Below are 17,052 nucleotides of genomic sequence, written 5' to 3' on the forward strand. Positions count from 1 at the left end.
GCTGATTCTACTCTTGCGGGGGGGTCCACGCGGGATGTCCTACTGTCAGTCGCCCCCCACAATGACAATTTCTGCTGGTTGGTGACGGCCAGGGGTGTGGGGAGCCCTGCAGCAGGCCAGGCCCTCTCTGTAAGTCTGGGCTCTGTGACTCCCCCCACCCGGGGCCCCTGCCTTGACAGCCCTCCCCGTGGCCCTGTCAGTGCCCCCCCAGGTGCAGCCGGGCCCGCGGCTCCTGAAGGCACTGGTGGGAGAGGCTCTGGACCTGAACTGCGTGGCCGAGGGCAACCCGGAGCCCCAGCTGACCTGGTCCAAGGATGGGGTGGCCCTGCAGGGCGGGGGGCCCAAGGGCTCCGTCCACTTCACGGCCATCCGAACCTCGGACGCTGGGACGTACCGCTGTGAGGCCTCCAGCAGCGCTGGGGTGGATGCATGGGAAGTGGAGCTCAGGGTGCTGGGTGAGTCTCCCCTGAACCCCAGAGCGTACCTCCCCACTCCTTCCCCCGCAGCGGCTTGGGCTTCTGAGGTGCTGGACCCCTTCCTTCCTCCCAGCCCCCGAAGCCGTGTCGGGCCGCTTTTGCCAGCCCAGGGGGGTCTCCGTCCTCGGGGTGGGGTGCAGGCGCCGTGAGGTGGTGACTGAAGAGCAGCGGGCCAGCTTCTCCCACCTTCCAGCTGGACAGCCATCAGCCAATCATTTACACTCTCTGACCCTGTAACATGGGTCCAGTAACATGTGAGGGGTCAGTGAGAGAATGTGTGTGAAGTGCCTGGTGCATAGAAAGTTCTGGATCTCCGGTGCTAGCATTTTCACTATGATGAATTTGAAACACACTCAGAGAAGGCAGGGCAGGACGATTCTGAGCTCAGCCCCCCGAGCCCGTGGGGTCGTGCGTGGCACTGGATGCTGTTCCATGGGCCACCCTGCAGGGGGTGAGCTGGTGCCATGGCCCTGACTCTCCCCGAGGCTGAGGGCTGGAACGCGGGGCTTGTACCCCCTTATTCCAGCTGGGGTTCTGGATGGGAATGCCCCCTCCACCAGCCCTGGGCTCCTGGTCGGGGGAGCACCAGGCTTTGGGTTTGGGTGTGTGACTGTGGCCACGTTACCTTCCACCAGAGCCGCCATACTGGGGGGCCGATGAGACCAGTGGCCTGCTGGAGAGGGTAGCAGGAGAGAACGCCAGCTTGCCGTGCCCTGCCAGAGGTGAGGCTGCGCCCTGGGCTGGGAGGGGGAGAAGACCCACCCATGTTTCAGCGCCCTCGGTCACTGTGGGCAGTGCGCGTGGGTATGGAGGCTTATGGGGTCCCCACTCCTGTCCAGGACCATGCCAGGCGCTTCATCCCATCAGCAGCCCTATAGGGTGGGTATTAGCATTAGCTCTTTTTTTTTTTATTAGGGGCAATTTAGGCCCAGAGCGGTTAAGAGGGTTGCCTGAGGTCACAGCCAGAAGGTGACTCAGGGAGTATAATCTGCTCTAACCCCAGCCCCGAGTGCCCGTTAAACCCTGGGCCCCTCTGTGCCTGGGGCTTGTAACAGCTGGGGCTGAGGAAGGCCCCAGGGTCCTAGGATCGGTGCTTGGTGGCCCCTGCCTCTCCCCAAGCCCCAGGCTTTCTCACAGGACATGGATTCACGCAGTCTTGGGCAAACCAGTCCTTTGGGACCCGCTTTGGGCTACAGCACAGTGTGGGGTCGAGATAGCCACCCCTGGGTCAATTGCCCGGTGCCGGGCAGTTCACACCTCCTTTCTGAGCCTCAGTTTTCTCAGCTGTATAGTGGGGTCACACCTGTCCCTCCACACAGGCCCAGTGGGCCCAGTGGACAGCAGGAAGTTTAGGTCCCAGCACCGTGCCTGGCACGTAGTAGGAGCTTGCGGAAATGTGTTGAATGGGTTCTACTGTTCTGTAAAATCTCCCTGTGGCACCCAGTGGATCCCACTGGCTGCCAGAGTCGCTTCTGGCTTTGGGTCAAAATGGCCAAAATGTCTCCCCTGTGCATGGATGGTGCTGTCTAGAAGGGCAGGTGTCTGGGTGTCTAAGAAGCTAAGTGGTAGCTTGGCACTTGGCACAAAAAGCCCGGCAGGAGCCAGGAGAGCTGGTTGTAGTCTGCACTGCACCTCCTCATGGCACGGGATCCAGGGAAGTCCTCGGAATGGGACAGAGAGCTAGGGCCAGGTAGGAGGCAGGTGGGAGCAGACCACCTGGAGGGGCCATCGTTCCGCTCTTGACCAGGGCGCCACCTTGTGTCAGTATCCGGTAACAGCAAGGAACCTGTAGGGCCCTCCCGGGACGTGGGAGGTAGGAGGTGGGACCACCAGCCCCGGCCTCCTGCCCTGATACCCCACAGTCACTCACAACCCCAGCATCAACCCTGGTCAGCCAGGGGCCTGTCCTCTGAGCCTGACTTCAGCCAAGTCAGCATAAGCCAAGTCCCCTCCATCAAAACTGCCTGTCCCCGCCCCGCGCCCCACCTCACCCCCCTTGGCCTTCTCTTTTTCAAGCAGGTGGCTGCCCGGTGGGCAGTGTTGGGCGCTGGTATTCACCAGCCATGTGACCTTGGGCTCGGAGGGCTCTGAGGGAGAAAGGAGAAAGCCTGGAGCACAGAGGGCGTGACCCATGGGAGCCCTGGTACCTGCAGTGGGTGGTACCACCCGCCTCCTCCTCGTGGGGTGGGACAGAGGCCAGGAGCCTGGCCACCAACGTGCTGGTGATTTTGGACATTGCTCCTCTCTTGGTCTCTGTGAAATGGGAGTGGAGGCAAGATGAGTGGTTTTTCAGCAACAGCCCTGAGTCCCTGGAGTCTTCCTGTCACAGAGCAGTGATGCAGTTCTGTGTAGTTCGAGCTCATTTAGGGGTTAGATGTTTGCATTAAAAAAAAAAAAAAAAAAGCTTCCAGGGTTCAAAACTCAGTACCCCTCAGGGCTGGCAGCTCTGAAGTCCTGGTCTCTGGGTGGCGGGCGGATGGGCTGGGGCCTTTGGGAAAAGATGAGGAACCGGGAGGGGCATGTGTGTGTCTGTGGGCTGTATGTGTGCATGTTGTGTGTGTGTGTTCACACATGTGTCTCCATGCTGGGGAGCAGCTGGGACACTGCAGCAGGCGTCCTGGGCAGACACAGAGGAAACAGCAGAGGGTTCTATGAGAAAACAGACACAGGGGATTAAGTAGCCCAAAGATCGCAGAGCATGGGTGGCCCTCCTTTTCCGTCAGGGCCAACGGGCAGAGTCCCCAGCACTTAAGCAGGAGCAGTCAGTACAGGGTGGGGTGGGGCAGGGGTCCTCCCGAACGAGATGACACCCAGGATGCCCCGGATGTGTCTCATCTTGGTCGCAGCCCCATTCCCCCCAGGTGGGGTGTCTCACCCCTCCCTCCGAAGGTGAGGATAAAAGAGCAAGTGAGGCAGAGAGAATGTGCTTACAAAGAGCCCCGAGCTGCCAGGGGAGTCGGCAGATCAAGTTGGGTTGTGGTGCGTGATAACTGGTATTGAGCGACGATTATGACCCCGATGGGGAGTGATGGAAGGGCTGCAGGCTGCCTGCCCTGCAGGCAGGGCAGTGGGTGAGGGCTGCCCTTGTCCTGAGATCACTCCGCAAGTCTGCAGAGTTGGGGCTCACGTGACCCAGGCCCCGCTGCGACCACTGGGCGCCATGCCTCATGGGCACGTGTGCTGCTTGGAATGCTGGCTCATTCCTTCAACACCGATCTGAGGACCCACTGTGTGCCCTGGCCCAGTGGGGCAGCTGTTCATCCCGCACCCACTGTGCGCTGGGCCGTGTGAGCCGACAGGCTGGTGGCAGAGCCAGACGCTGCACAGTCCGACGTGAGGAGTGTCGGAGAAGGGCCTCCAGGGGGACTGCGGCGCTCACGGTGGGGCTAGGGGTGTGTGGCCAGCGGTGTCCGCCTCATGCCTGTGAGGGGAAGCACGGGCCCGGTCCACCTGGGGCCTCCACCATTTATGCGCGGATCCCATGGGACAATATGGGTACTGGGCACGGCGGGCTCATTCATTCATGTAGCACCTACTGTGTGCCAGGCGCTGGGCTTGCAGCTGGGGTTGCAGCAGGGAACAAAGCAAAGACTTCAGACCTTGTTGGGGGAGACAGACAATAGGCCAAAAAAAAAAAAAAAAGCCTAAAAAAGTGCATCTTATGTACATTAGAAAGTTGGAGACGGCAGGCAAAAGAGAAAACACAGGGCAGGTGAGGGGGTTGGGAGTGCAGATGAGGTGGGGCCTCTGCGAGGGGAACCAGAAAAGGCTCTGGCCCCTGTGCCTGTGGCCCTCGGGCCGCTGGGAGGCCATGTGGACGCACAGCGCTGGGTGGGGAGGTGGCAGGTGTGTGAGCACCTGCTGCTCCTCTAGCCTGGGGGGCAAGGAGGTACCTGAGACCTCCCCCCGCCGAGGGTCAGCATCACTTGCACGGGGGTGGGGGCGGTGTGGGTGTGGACAGGGAAGGGGACAGGGTTTCGTGCTGATGACTCTGTGCCCTGCCAGGGACGCCCAAGCCGCAGGTCACGTGGCGGAAGGGCCCGTCCTCAGAGCCCCTGTATGGCCGGCCGGGCCTGGCAGTGCTGGATGAAGGCTCTCTGTTTCTGGCCTCGGTCTCTCCCACCGACGGTGGAGACTACGAGTGTCAGGCCACCAACGAGGCGGGCTCCGCATCCAGGAGAGCCAAGCTGGTAGTCCATGGTGAGCAGAGACCCCAGAGCTGGGGAATGGCTTGTACACACCTCCCAGTGGTACGCATGGATGCCTGGGTGGGGCAGCGCCAGCTCCCCAGCCTGAGAGCTCACCGCAGGGGAGGCCGCAGGTCCCTGCCCTCCCCCACCCCGTGCTTGTTGGGGAGGGCTTGAGGGTGTTAGGAAAGTGGCAGGTTGCATGGGCATCCCCTTCCCCAGAGAGACCCCCACGGAGACAGTGTAAGGAGAAGAACCTGGAACTCCATAACTGGCTCTAAAATGGTCTAGTGAATTTCTTAGAAGGCTCACTGATGGCAGATGAGAGTCCCAAAGCCCACCTCCCACTGAAGCTGCCGAAACTACCCAAGGTTCCTATTCTTCCCTGCAGCAGGAAGAGCTTCCCACAGCTCCCGCCCCGTACCCCTCCCCCCGCCCCGGTGCTGTGTGCAGGGGGAGGGGAGCCCTTCTCCTCAACACGGGCTCATGGAGGGGGTGGAAGAAGCAGTTTTATGGTTCTCAGGGAGCACCTTCCGCCTCCCTGTAAGCAGCCACCCCAGCGTGCCGTGAAATGACTTGCCCGGGAAGTTTGTTTCAAAGACATACCTAGGCCCCATCTTCAGAGATTCTGACTCGGGGTGGGGGAGGGTACCCCCCTAGGTGACCATGACGGCAGTTTGGGTGTACAGCCAGATGGATCCCGGGGGTCCCGCATCTTACAAAGCTGGATGTCAGAGCCCGTAGACAGCTCCTGGGCACGACCAGCGCGAGGTCCCAGGGCGAGGCCGCTGTGGCCATTCCCAGGTCCACGTGGCTCCTGATGGCCACATCAGGGGCTGGGGCGGGCATCCTGGAACCCCAGAATCTGGGGAAGGGCGGGAGTTGGGGCTGCCCGTCCCGGTGGGGAGGAGTGCCCCAGGAGGGGTCCGGGTGGCCGTGGCTGTCCTGGGAGGGGGCAGCTCCTCTGCTTCTCTTTGCTCCCAAGTGCCCCCCAGCATCCGGGAGAACGGGCACAGGGCCAATGTGTCAGGCATGGCCGGGCAGTCCCTGACGCTGGAGTGTGATGCAAATGGCTTTCCGGCCCCTGAGATCACGTGGCTCAAGGATGGGCAGCAGGTGGGTGTCCCCTGGGGCGGATGGGCTGTGGGTGGGATTTGGATAGGGTACAGACCTTCTGGACGGGTTCCTGCATGTGCCAGGTGTGGTGGGGAGGTGTGACAAGTGGCAGGTGTCTTTGGGGATGCACTGGGACTCAGGGCCGTGGAAGACCGTGGGCCCACGATGAAGCCTGAGGGGCTGCCTGGTGGAGAGGGCACGGCACCGTTATGGGAATCAGAAACCCTGGGTTCCGGTCACCAGCCAGCTCCCTGGGCCTCAGTTTCCTCATTGCTGATGGGGGATGCGGGGTGGCCAGACCCCGCTCACGAGCTCCCTCTGGCCTCTTCTGCCCAGATCCCCGAGGTGGGCAGCCACCGCCTCCTGGACGGGGCCCGGGCCCTCTACTTTCCCAGGATCCAGGAGAGCGATTCTGGCCTCTACTCCTGCAGGGCCGAGAACCAGGCTGGGACCGCGCAGAGGGACTTTGATCTCCTTGTGCTCAGTGAGTGAGGCTGAGCCCTCCCAGCTCCCAAGTGTGTCTGGCCCTGCAACCCCTCCCCTTTTAGGTGGGGCGGGGGAGGGAAACTACCGGCTGGGAGCCGGGGGCATAGAGGGGCGCATGGCAGACCTGGTCCCTGTCTTCACATAACTATGGGGGCAGACATTAGACAATCACATCATTAGCCTTGTAATTACATTATGCATTATGTATGTGCATTATGTGGTATGAAAGAGCGGTGCCGGCAGCTGAGGACGCACAGAGTAGGGGCCGATCCAGCCAGGGGTTTGGGGGAGCTTCCCATGAGGGCCGGGTAGGAGAAGGGAAGGGTGACCAGGCAGGGGTCCTGCACATGCAAAGGCCCTGCAGCAGGCGGGGCTTGTAGGGGTTGAGGATTTTTCTCCCCCCACCCTTTCTCGCCCCCAGTCCCACCTTCCGTGCTTGGAGCCGAGGCTGCTCAGGAGGTGCTGGGCCTGGCTGGTGTAGGGGTGGAGCTGGAGTGCCAGACCTCGGGGGTCCCCACACCCCAGATGGAATGGACCAAGGATGGGCAGTGAGTGAGCCCCCGACGGGTAGTGTTGGGGTGGAGCCTCGGCCTGGGCTGGTGGAGAGGGCCTCTGGGGAGATGGAACTCTGCAGGGTTAGAGCTCGACAGGCATTGCACGAGCCAGCCAGGGCCCAGGCAGAGGGCGGTGTGGGGCACATCCACCCCCCAGCCTGAGATCACCCAGGTGAGACCCTGCTTTCAAATGGCAGGGTTTTCTCATCACTTAGCCAGCCTTCCTTTCATTTTTAAAACTTTTTCAAAGGTGTTCTTTAAGGTATTTTAAATTTTAAGGAATCAGTATGACGTTTACCATTCCAAAGTGCACAATTCAGTACGCTGTGTTCGGTACTAAATACAAGTACATCCACAGTGTTGCACATCCGTCGCCTCTATCTGGTTCCAGAACATTTCATCACCCCCACAGGAGGCCCTATACCCATTAGCACTCATTGCTCTGTTCCTCCCCCGCCCCAGCCCCTGGCAACCACTAACCTCCGTCTCTGTGAATTTCCCTATTATTTCATATAGATTTCATGCAGTCATACATATGTAGTCTTTAGTGTCTGGCTTCTTTCACCTAGTGCACAGTTTTCAAGGTTTTTTCATGTTGTAGCAGGTTTCAGCACTTCATCCCTTTTAATGGCTGAATAATATTCCGTTGTAGGGATGAACCACTTGTTGTTTATCTGTTTATCCATTGATGGCCACTTGGGTTGTTGGCACCTATCAGCGACTGTGAATCTTCCAGGCTTCCGTTTCCCAAGCAGCAGGCTCCCCTCTGTGTAGCCTGCCCCTGCCAGCTGGACTTACTGACAATCTTGACCCTCTTTCCAGACCTGTCCTTCCGGGGGACCCTCGAATCCAGCTGCAGGAGGACGGCCAGGTTCTCAGAATCACCACCAGTCACCTGGGGGATGAAGGGTGGTACCAGTGCGTGGCCTTCAGCCCAGCCGGCCAGCAGGCCAAGGACTTTCAGCTCAGAATCCACTGTGAGCCCAGCCCCTCCCCGGCCCCCACTACGGGCTGCCCACTGCATGGAGGGAAGACGAGGGCACAAACGGGGGCCTATGAGGAGCGAGCCCCCGGTTCAGTAAAGCTGGGGGGGTGGTGGGGTGGGGTGGACCAGGAAGAACAGAGGGAATCTGGCCCAATGTTTCCCAGATCCCACTGTCCCCATCTGAGCTTCACAAGTTTTCCTATTCCTGATACCACTCAGGATGATTGTTTAAATCAAGTCACTTTTCTTTACACCGAAACTCATCTATGTAAAAGGATGCGTAACACATCAAAGGGAAGTAGGAACCAGGGCTGCTTGGCCTTCGTGGGAGGAAGCTGTGAAAACAAATGCAACCAAGGAGGGATTTTGGAAACCCTTAGGCGTGAGCTGCCTGCATGTGGTAAAAAGGGCAGAATAGAAAGTTCTAGAAAGGTTACGAACATAGTCGCACCAAACGTACCAAACAGCCTTTTCGTTTGTCGTAATCAGGCAGGAAGGAGATTTGGGGAGGGTGTAGCTGTTCTGTTACGAGCTGCATGCCCACGTGCCCTGAGGTTCAGCTTAGGTACCACCCGTGGGGTGTGACCTGCCCCGTAGGAACCCCGGATCCAGTTCGGCCCCTCGTGTTACAGATGGGGGCACTGAGCCCCAGAGAGGGGAAGTGACCTATGCGGGTCATACAGCGAGTCAGAGGCAAAGTGGGGTCCGGAGCCTGACCTGTGGCCCCTCCCCCGCTTTCTGCGCCCCTTGTGATGGCCGGGCTTGCCCCCCACGTCAGCGTGTCCCTGGCCGGTATCTCCTGTCTGTCCCCAGAGCCCCCTGCCCCTCCTCCCACCCCTGCAGGAGAAGCCTGTGACACGTGCGGTGCTTGTGGCCCACAGACAGGTGCATGGGGCTCTAAGGGATGGGGCACCAGCCACCTCGGTGCTGGGCAGGCTCCCTGTGATCGCCCCCCGCCCCTCATTGTCCTCAGCACCTCCCACCATCTGGGGCTCCAACGAGACGAGTGAGTTGGCCGTCATGGAGGGCCACCCCATGTGGCTCCTGTGTGAAGCCCGAGGAGTGCCCACGCCTGACATCATCTGGTTCAAGGATGGGGACCCCCTGCTTCCCAGTGCCGGGGCCGTCTACACCAGGGGCGGCCGACAGCTGCATCTGGAGAGGGCCCAGGGCTCGGACACTGGCATCTACACCTGCAGGGCCAGCAACCCCGTGGGGGTCACGGAGAAGGCCACCCGGCTGGAGGTTTTCGGTGAGCGGTCCGGGGTCGCAGCAGGAGCAGTGGTCAGCTGGGGCGAGTGGTGGGAGGGAGTCTGGGCCGGGATGGCCTCCATCTGGCTCTAAAGGTGGGTGAAGGGAGCAGACAGAGGCCCAGGAAAATGCGAATGAGGGGTTACCCAGGGAGAAGGGTCGTCTCAGCTCGTCCAGCCTTCCTCAGGAGGGTGAGGAAACCAACGCCAGGGGAAGGGCCTGTCTCGGGGCCCCAGCGGAGCCGGGTCGAGAATCCAGGTCTCCCCCTCGTGGTTTAGGGCTTCTCAGGAACTTGTGCCCACACCCCCACGACCACAGCTAATAGCTAACTGCTCTTAATTAGCCACACACTGTGGTCCAGACCCTCTGGGGCTCGTCACAGCGCTAGCTAATTTAATCACGGCACAGGGACTAGGGCCCTGGTCCTCCCACTCACGGGTGAGCGTGGTGGGCTCTGGGGCTAGCCCAGGTCACCCCACTGGGAGGTGAGAGGACCCAGTTCCTACCTCGAGGGTCTGATTTGTGCTCTGTTAACCTCAGCGTTGGCCTGCCTGGAGGGGCTTGGCTCTGAGGACATGTGAAGAACTCAGAGGACAGGGTGTGTGTAGGAGGGCAGGGATGGCTCTGAGCAGACGAAGTTTAGAAGGCAGAGTGCGGCCTGGTGGGGTCATTCTGGTCCCTCTCGAGGAATCAGCTCCGGAGCTCTGGTCCCCAAAGATACAAAGGGCTTGGATGCTGGAGTCCTGGGGACCCCAAAGGGAAGTTGAGGTGTGTGGGGTCTACGGGCAGCAGCCAACTCCGGGATTCTTATTCAGGGATCTGAGACCCTCCTGGAAATTGATGGAAAATGCACGTGTGTGTTTTCATTATATTTTCAGTGGGGCTAGTGACCCAGGCAATGTTGAGAAGCCCATCCCGTTCCCTCATTGCCCCATGTCTCCTGGCAATGACTCTGTGGGCTTAGCAACTTGGGGGCCCTCCCCAAGGGGAAGAGAGAAGCCCCCGCCTCTGGCTACACCCTTGGCCGTCACTGGCTGAGTTAGGAGCCCCCAGAGGCCGGGCCGTCTGGGCTAGGGTCTGCTCGCCTCCTCAGGCCAGGGAGGGGACCAGTAGTAGGAGTAGAGGCTCTGGTCTTGGGCTCTGGGGAACCCATCCTTTTGGGTTCAGCAGATCTTGAGACCTACCGTGTGCAGATACTGAAGACGCGCAGAGACAAGTGTCGTTCTGCTCAGGCTGAGCTCACGGGGTCGCAGGGTGTGGAGAGAGGATGCAGGCAGTGTAGGGGGGTGGGGATGGTACCAAGGGGCAGAGGAGGGAGAGAGTACTTCCAGCCAGGGTGCCGGGGGAGGCTCCCCGGAGGAGGTGATGTCTGAACAGGGGTTCCAGCTAGTGGAGGGGAGGAGAAGGCAGTTCACATGGGTTGGGGTCTGTGAGGGACTTAACCAGGCTGCTGGTCCCTGAGCACCCCCTTTCTCTTCCCTAGTCCCGCCCACCATCGAGGGCGCTGGCGGAGGGCCCCGTGTGGTGAAGGCCGTGGCCGGGAGGCCCTTGGCGCTGGAGTGTGTGGCCAGAGGCCACCCACCCCCCACCCTCTCCTGGCATCACGAGGGGCTACCCGTGGCGGAGAGCAATGGGACGTGGCTGGAGGCGGGCGGCGGCATGCTGAGCCTGGAGAGCCTGGGGGAGGCGTCTGGAGGCCTGTACAGCTGCGTGGCCAGCAGCCCCGCCGGGGAGGCCGTGCTGCAGTACTCCGTGGAGGTGCAGGGTGAGCCCCGGCCTGCCCCACCCGAGTCACCTGGGCCGTGGACCCCTCCTCCCACACCTAGCCTGCTTCTTCCATTTCACGGACACTTCACAGCCATTAACCCTGGATAAGGCAGGGAACAGGGAGACGGGACTCCTGAGCCCTGGGTCTGGTGGGAAGACATTGAATAAACAGACGGATCCTGTGGGGAGGCTGAACTTGGGTGGTCCTAGAAGGCCTTCTGGATGAGGGGCCGTTTATGGGAGTGCTTGAAGGGTGAGGGGAAGCTTGGGCCTGGCTCTGGTGGCACTGGGACTTGGGAGGGCTGTAGGCCGGGATTTCCTCAGCTCCAGACACCCAATGGTGACCCCTGCCCACAGTGCCCCCGCAGCTCCTGTTGGCTGAAGGCTTGGGCCCGGTGACCACCCTCGTAGGACAGCCCCTGGACCTTCCCTGCCAGGCCTCGGGCTCCCCAGTTCCCACGATCCAGTGCGTATGGGGTGGTGGAGGCCAGAACTGGGGGGCTGGGGGACAGGCAGAGAGCATGCTTTGGGGGTGGGTGGGGACAGGAGATGCTTCGCCTCCCAGGAGCATGAAAGAGGCCATGGAGCCCGGGACGTGAGGACAGAAGAGAGATGCTGCCTGGCCTCTTGGCCTGTCCTGTTGCCCCTACCTTCTCTAGCCTCAGGCTGACCCGTTCCCCTCCCCACACACCTTAGCTGGCTGCAGAATGGCCGCCCAGCCGAGGAGCTGGCCGGGGTGCAACTGACCTCGCAGGGGACCACACTGCGCATTGACCACGTGGAGCTGGACCACGCGGGCCTCTTCGCCTGCCAGGCCACCAATGAAGCGGGCACTGCAGGGGCTGAAGTGGAGTTGTCTGTGCACGGTGAGGGCAGCCCGGCATTCTGGGGCAATGAAAGCCCGAGATGCCGGGGTGGGTGAAGCCAGCCTGACAGACATGGGAAGGGCATGGAGCTGGTCTTCTGTGGACAGCGTTCCTGGTCTGGACTTGCCAGCTCCCCAAAGAGACACAGGTGTGAGAGGGTGGTCTCAGCTGCTCACCACACTTGCCTACAGGCCTTCGATCCCCTCCCTAGCCTCCCCCCTGACCCCAGCTCACTCTCTTTATGCTGACCACGCTGAACTTCATTCAGCTGTTTAAATACACTGGCTTTCTTACCTCCAGTCCTGCAAATGCTGTTCCCTCTGCCTGGAACATTCTTCCTCTTTGCCTGATTAGCTCCTCCCTATCTTTCAGGTCTGTCCTAAAAAACACCCCTTCCTCCAGGAAGCCCTCCTTGATTCCACCATGGTTATAATCTGCACTGCCCAGCCTCTCGTGGCCATAACCCCCCACCTACTGTATTGGGATTTCTCGTTTGGCTGTTCATCTCCACTGCCCAGCTTGGGAGCTCTGAGGGCAGCACAGAACTTTCTCTGCTGTGTCCCTGTGCATAGTGCAGTGTGGGACACAGAGTAGATGCTCAGTGCACATATGGATGGATAATGGATGGATGAATGATGGATGGATGGATGATGTATGGATGGATGATGAATGGGAGAATTTGAAAGGGAAAGACTAGCTCTGCCGGCTCTCAGTCTGGTGCTCTTTACCCTAAGGCCAGGTATCTGGAGGGTTGAGTGGAGGGAAGCTAGAGGCCAGCCCTGCAAGGCCACTCCCTCCCTCCCCAGGCATTGAAGAGGTTTCTGGGTGCCCACTGCACCCCTCCTGACCCTGACTGGGCCTCCCTGCCTCTCCCTCTGCCCAGAGCTCCCGTCGGTGGTCATAATTGGGGGTGAGAACATCACAGCCCCTTTCCTGCAGCCTGTGACCCTCCAATGTGCAGGGACTGGGGTACCTACCCCAAGCCTCCGCTGGTGGAAGGATGGTGTGGCCCTGGCAGCCTCGGGGGGGAACCTGCAGGTACGTGCAAGGGCCCCAGGGCTGGCAGGCCAACCTTGCACAGGGGGAGGGGCTGCTTTTTAGCGGCCCCGGGGAGCCCAAGCGGAGCTCTGGCAGCCTGGGGGCAGGACAAACAGAGTCCACTCATCCTAGAAATGCTCAGTGGACCTTGGGGTGCTGGGTCTGAAGCAGGAAGGGAGCCCTAAGCCTAGTTGAGGTCCCCGGAGTTTGAGCTCCCAGAGGGAGAAAATGGGGGGAGGGGAGTATCCCCAAGACCAGAGGGATCCCCTGGAATCTGAATGTGTGGCTCAGAACTCCAGCCGGAACCAAGCTTGTGCCCATGCCTCACGTCTCCTGCGCTGGGGTCAGCAACAACCTGGCCACTTGCCATGTCCGTGTTGCTCTGACCCCAGGCCCCACCCACATCCTGGCACACACCTGCCTTTCCTCCTCTCCCCCAGATCGAGAAGGTGGACCTGAGGGACGAAGGCATCTACACTTGTGCTGCCACTAACCTGGCTGGGGAGAGCAGGAGAGACGTGGCGCTCAAGGTGTTGGGTGAGGATGTGGGTGGAGGCAGAGCCTGGACCTGGGGTGGTGGGTGATTGAGGGCTCGCAGGGCTGCCGTGGGGGGTTGGGGACGGCTGGGGGTTCTAAAATTAATGTCACGTACTTAACTTTAGAAGTAGAAAATCATTTGCTCTGTGGTCGCTTTTGGTTGTTTTCTGCCGGATTTTCAGTGGACAGCCTTGTTCTAATTCATATTTATCTTCCCTTGTTCTATTCATTTGGGGGCTCATTTAGGTCCTTGTGTATATGGGCAAATCCTTGCCCTTGTCACTCCTCTTGACTGCCTGGGATCCACCTCCCCAGTGTGCCTGATGCTGGCTCTTCCTGGGGAGTCGGGTGCCTGGGTTGTCCTTGTTGCCCAGCCCACCTTGGGAAGGCTGGGGAGGCTGAGATGAGCCACCCAGAGCCTGTACCCCCTCCAAGCCGGGGCTCTCCTCGTCTCCCCTAGTGCCCCCCAATATCGAGCCGGGCCTGGTCAAAAAGGCAGTGCTGGAAAATGCCTCCGTAAACTTGGAGTGTCTGGCTTCAGGCGTACCCCCTCCTGGTAAGTAAGACCCCTCCTCTTGGCTGAAAGCCACCTCCAGCCAACCCCAGTTCCCCATCCAAAGAGGCGGGGCAGTGCCGCAGGCACCACTCTGGCTGTGGACAGAGCAGGATGAGATCATCAGGCCTTCCCCTTCCCTCCCCAGCGTTCCCCTCTTCCTTGTCAACAGCTGTTTATGCAATGCCCATTACGTGCCAGTCGCTGCCAGGGCCCAGAGCCTTTGCACTGGTGTCTGAAACAAACCTGCCGGGTTTCTGCTGAGTTTGTGGCTTCACGGGGCCGCCCCGGGGCTGGCGGTGAGAAACAGGACGTCCATCTGGGCCTCTTCTCTAGACCAGCAGTTGAGCAAAGGTCTGGGAGCTAGGGCTAGGTGTGGGTGCCCGGCAGACAGGATGGGCCCAGGAAGGGGGTCCGTTTCCTGTCCCCCATCTGAGCCAGCTCAACCCTGCTTTGCCTGGGGTGGTGAGCCCTGGAGGTAGTTGCCCTCTGCCATGGGGAAACCCTCTTCTTGGCTGGACCCTGGCAGGAGGTAAGGAAGTTGAAGATACAATCGGTCGTTACTAATTTATTTATTATCTCTTTATTAACTTTATTTTTAAAATTTATTTTTAAATTGAAGTATATTGGTTTACAGCAAAGTGATTCAGTTATACATATATTTATATATATATATACATTCTTTTTTAATATGCTTTTCCATTATGGTTTATCATAGGATATTGATTATAATTCTCTGTGTTATACCGTAGAACTTTGTTGTTTATCCATTCTATATATGATAGCTTACATCTGCTGACCCCAACCTCCCACTCCGTCCCTCCCCCAACCCCCTTTCCCTTGGCAACCACCAGTCTGTTCTCTGTGTCCATGAGTCTGTTTTGTAGATAGGTTCATTTGTGTCATATTTTAGATTCCACATATAAGTGATATCGTATGGTATTTGTCTTTCTCTTTCTTACTTCACTTCGTATGATAATCTCTGGTTCCATCCATGTTGCCGCAAATGGCATTATTTTGTTCTTTTTTATGGCTGAGTAGTATTCCATTGTGTATATGCACCACAGCTTCTTTATCCATTCCTCTGTCGATGGACATTTACGTTGTTTCCATGTCTTGACTATTGTGAATAGTGCTGCTATGGACATAGGGGTGCACGTAGCTTTTTATAATTGGTCCATATTTATGAGGCTGCTGTTTTGGGGTATTGTGTTCTCCTCTAAAGATCTCCCTCATGGGTGGTCTCTTGGCAGGGGGAGGACGTGAGGGGCTGGGCTGACTTTGACTCTCCTTGCTCCTGGCTGCCCCAGCCTGCATCCCTCTCTGCCTTCGGTTCCATCTCAGACAACGCCGCCCTGTTCTGCCCCGCCCCGCTTCCTGGAGAACACTGGCTTTCTCCAGTGCCTGAAATAAAGGCACACCATGTGGCCACCCAGGAAGCCTCTCCTGGATGCCCATGACACAGGGCACAGTCTGAAGGGCTGGCAGGGACCCTTTCATCTCTCTTCTCTTCACCAGATATCTCCTGGTTCAAGGGCCACCAGCCTGTCTCTGCCCAGAAGGGAGTGACGGTGTCAGCTGATGGGAGAGTTCTCCTCATTGAGCGAGCCCGACTTTCTGACGCTGGGAGCTACCGCTGTGTGGCATCCAATGTGGCGGGCAGCGCACAGCTGCAGTATGGCCTACGGGTCAATGGTGAGCTGCCCTGAGACTAAAGGGATCCTTGTCCCCAAAGTTGTCTTCCATCCATTTGTCCCTCAGTCTGTTCATCCATCTGTCATCCATCCATCCTTCCTTCCATCCATCATCCATTCATCCATCCTTCCTTTCATTCATCTTTCCTTCCTTCCATCCATTGATAATTTACCCATCCATTCTTCTATCCATGCATGGAAACACCCACTGTTCTTCCACTGATCCAACCATCCATCCAGTCCTCTGCCTATCCACCCATCCATCCATCTAACCATCCATTGATTCAAACACCAATTCCTCCATCTATTGAGTACAGGCGTACCTCAGAGATACTGCAGGTTCATTCAGTTCCAGGCCACCACAATAAAGCGAATATCAAAATAAAGCAAGTCACATGAATGTTTTGGTTTCCCATTGCATAGAAAAGTTCTGTTTACACTATACTGTAGTCTAGTAACTGTGCAGTGATGTTATGTCTAAAGAAAGTACAGACTTTAATTAAAAAGTATTTTGTTGCTAAAAAACGCTAACCATCATCTGAGCCTTTGGTGAGTCGTAGTCGGAACCTCAGAGATCACTATAACAAATAGAACAGTAAGGGAAATTTTGAAATATGGCGAGAATTACCAAACTGTGACGCAGAGACCAGAAGTGAGCCAATGCTGTTGGGAAAATGGCACCGATAGACTTGCTCAAGGCAGGGTTGCCACAAACCTTCCGTTTGTAAAAAACACAACATCTGCAAAGTGCAGTGAGGCGAAGCACAGTAAAACGAGGTATGCCTGTACGTGCTCTGGGCAGACCCTGGGGCTGTAGCCCTGAACAAGACGGACCCGGGAGCTTTCAGTCTAGTGGAGGATACGGTAACTGGATACTTACCCAAAGTACTGTTTCATGACAATTGTGATAAGAGCTAGGAAAAGTGAGGTACGACTGAATGCCTGGAACTGGGGCGCTGACCTGGCCTGGGGGGTCCCAGGAGGCATCTTGGAGAGCTGGATGCCTAAACGTCGACCATGTACCAAATGCTAAGGCTATAGAGAATTTGAGAAACTGAAAGGAGGCTGGGGGCTTGGAGCTGACAGAACAGTGAGAGGAGGGGCCAGGGTGGTGCTGGGGACCAGATGGAGGCTGGAAAGATTGGGTCTTTATCCTGAGAGCAGTGGGTAGGTAGCTGGACAGGAGGCTGGGACCCTGGGTGTCATGGCTCATGCCTCCCAGATACAACTGAATCTTCTGACCATTTTCTGCCCACGAGGGGCTGTCTGGAGGCTGATACCTCCGAGTTGGAAAGCAGAACCTGCCCAGGGATTCTCAACCCTGGTTACCCCTACACCATCCCCCTGATAATGACCTCGTGCTGACCAGAAGGCCCAAGTGGAGGCTCTGCTTCTGCCAGTTCCTAGCTGGTCAGCCCTGGGCAGGTGACTTCCCTCTCTGAGCCTCAGTTTCCCATCTGTGGAAGCCTCGTGATGGAGTTGGAAGGGTGAGATGAGCAACCTCGAGGACTGTGGAGCGCTGCGCCCATGTTGGGAGTGGCT

At 58.4% G+C, this 17,052-nt stretch overlaps 1 protein-coding gene across 1 annotated transcript in view; it reads left to right on the plus strand.

Annotated features, from left to right (window-relative positions):
• HMCN2 (hemicentin 2) overlaps positions 1-17,052 on the plus strand; it is a 150,384-nt gene that overhangs the window by 70,941 nt on the left and 62,391 nt on the right. The window contains exons 24-38 of the mRNA XM_065879176.1: positions 201-455; positions 1,112-1,198; positions 4,482-4,676; positions 5,649-5,779; positions 6,116-6,263; positions 6,687-6,813; positions 7,642-7,796; positions 8,778-9,056; positions 10,539-10,820; positions 11,180-11,288; positions 11,519-11,688; positions 12,572-12,726; positions 13,167-13,263; positions 13,724-13,819; positions 15,335-15,511. Coding sequence (XP_065735248.1) covers positions 201-455; positions 1,112-1,198; positions 4,482-4,676; positions 5,649-5,779; positions 6,116-6,263; positions 6,687-6,813; positions 7,642-7,796; positions 8,778-9,056; positions 10,539-10,820; positions 11,180-11,288; positions 11,519-11,688; positions 12,572-12,726; positions 13,167-13,263; positions 13,724-13,819; positions 15,335-15,511 — 2,463 coding nt within the window. The remainder of the gene's footprint in view (positions 1-200; positions 456-1,111; positions 1,199-4,481; positions 4,677-5,648; positions 5,780-6,115; positions 6,264-6,686; positions 6,814-7,641; positions 7,797-8,777; positions 9,057-10,538; positions 10,821-11,179; positions 11,289-11,518; positions 11,689-12,571; positions 12,727-13,166; positions 13,264-13,723; positions 13,820-15,334; positions 15,512-17,052) is intronic.

This window comes from Phocoena phocoena, chromosome 6 (genome assembly GCF_963924675.1).
Source record: "Phocoena phocoena chromosome 6, mPhoPho1.1, whole genome shotgun sequence".
Classification (NCBI taxonomy): domain Eukaryota; kingdom Metazoa; phylum Chordata; class Mammalia; order Artiodactyla; family Phocoenidae; genus Phocoena; species Phocoena phocoena.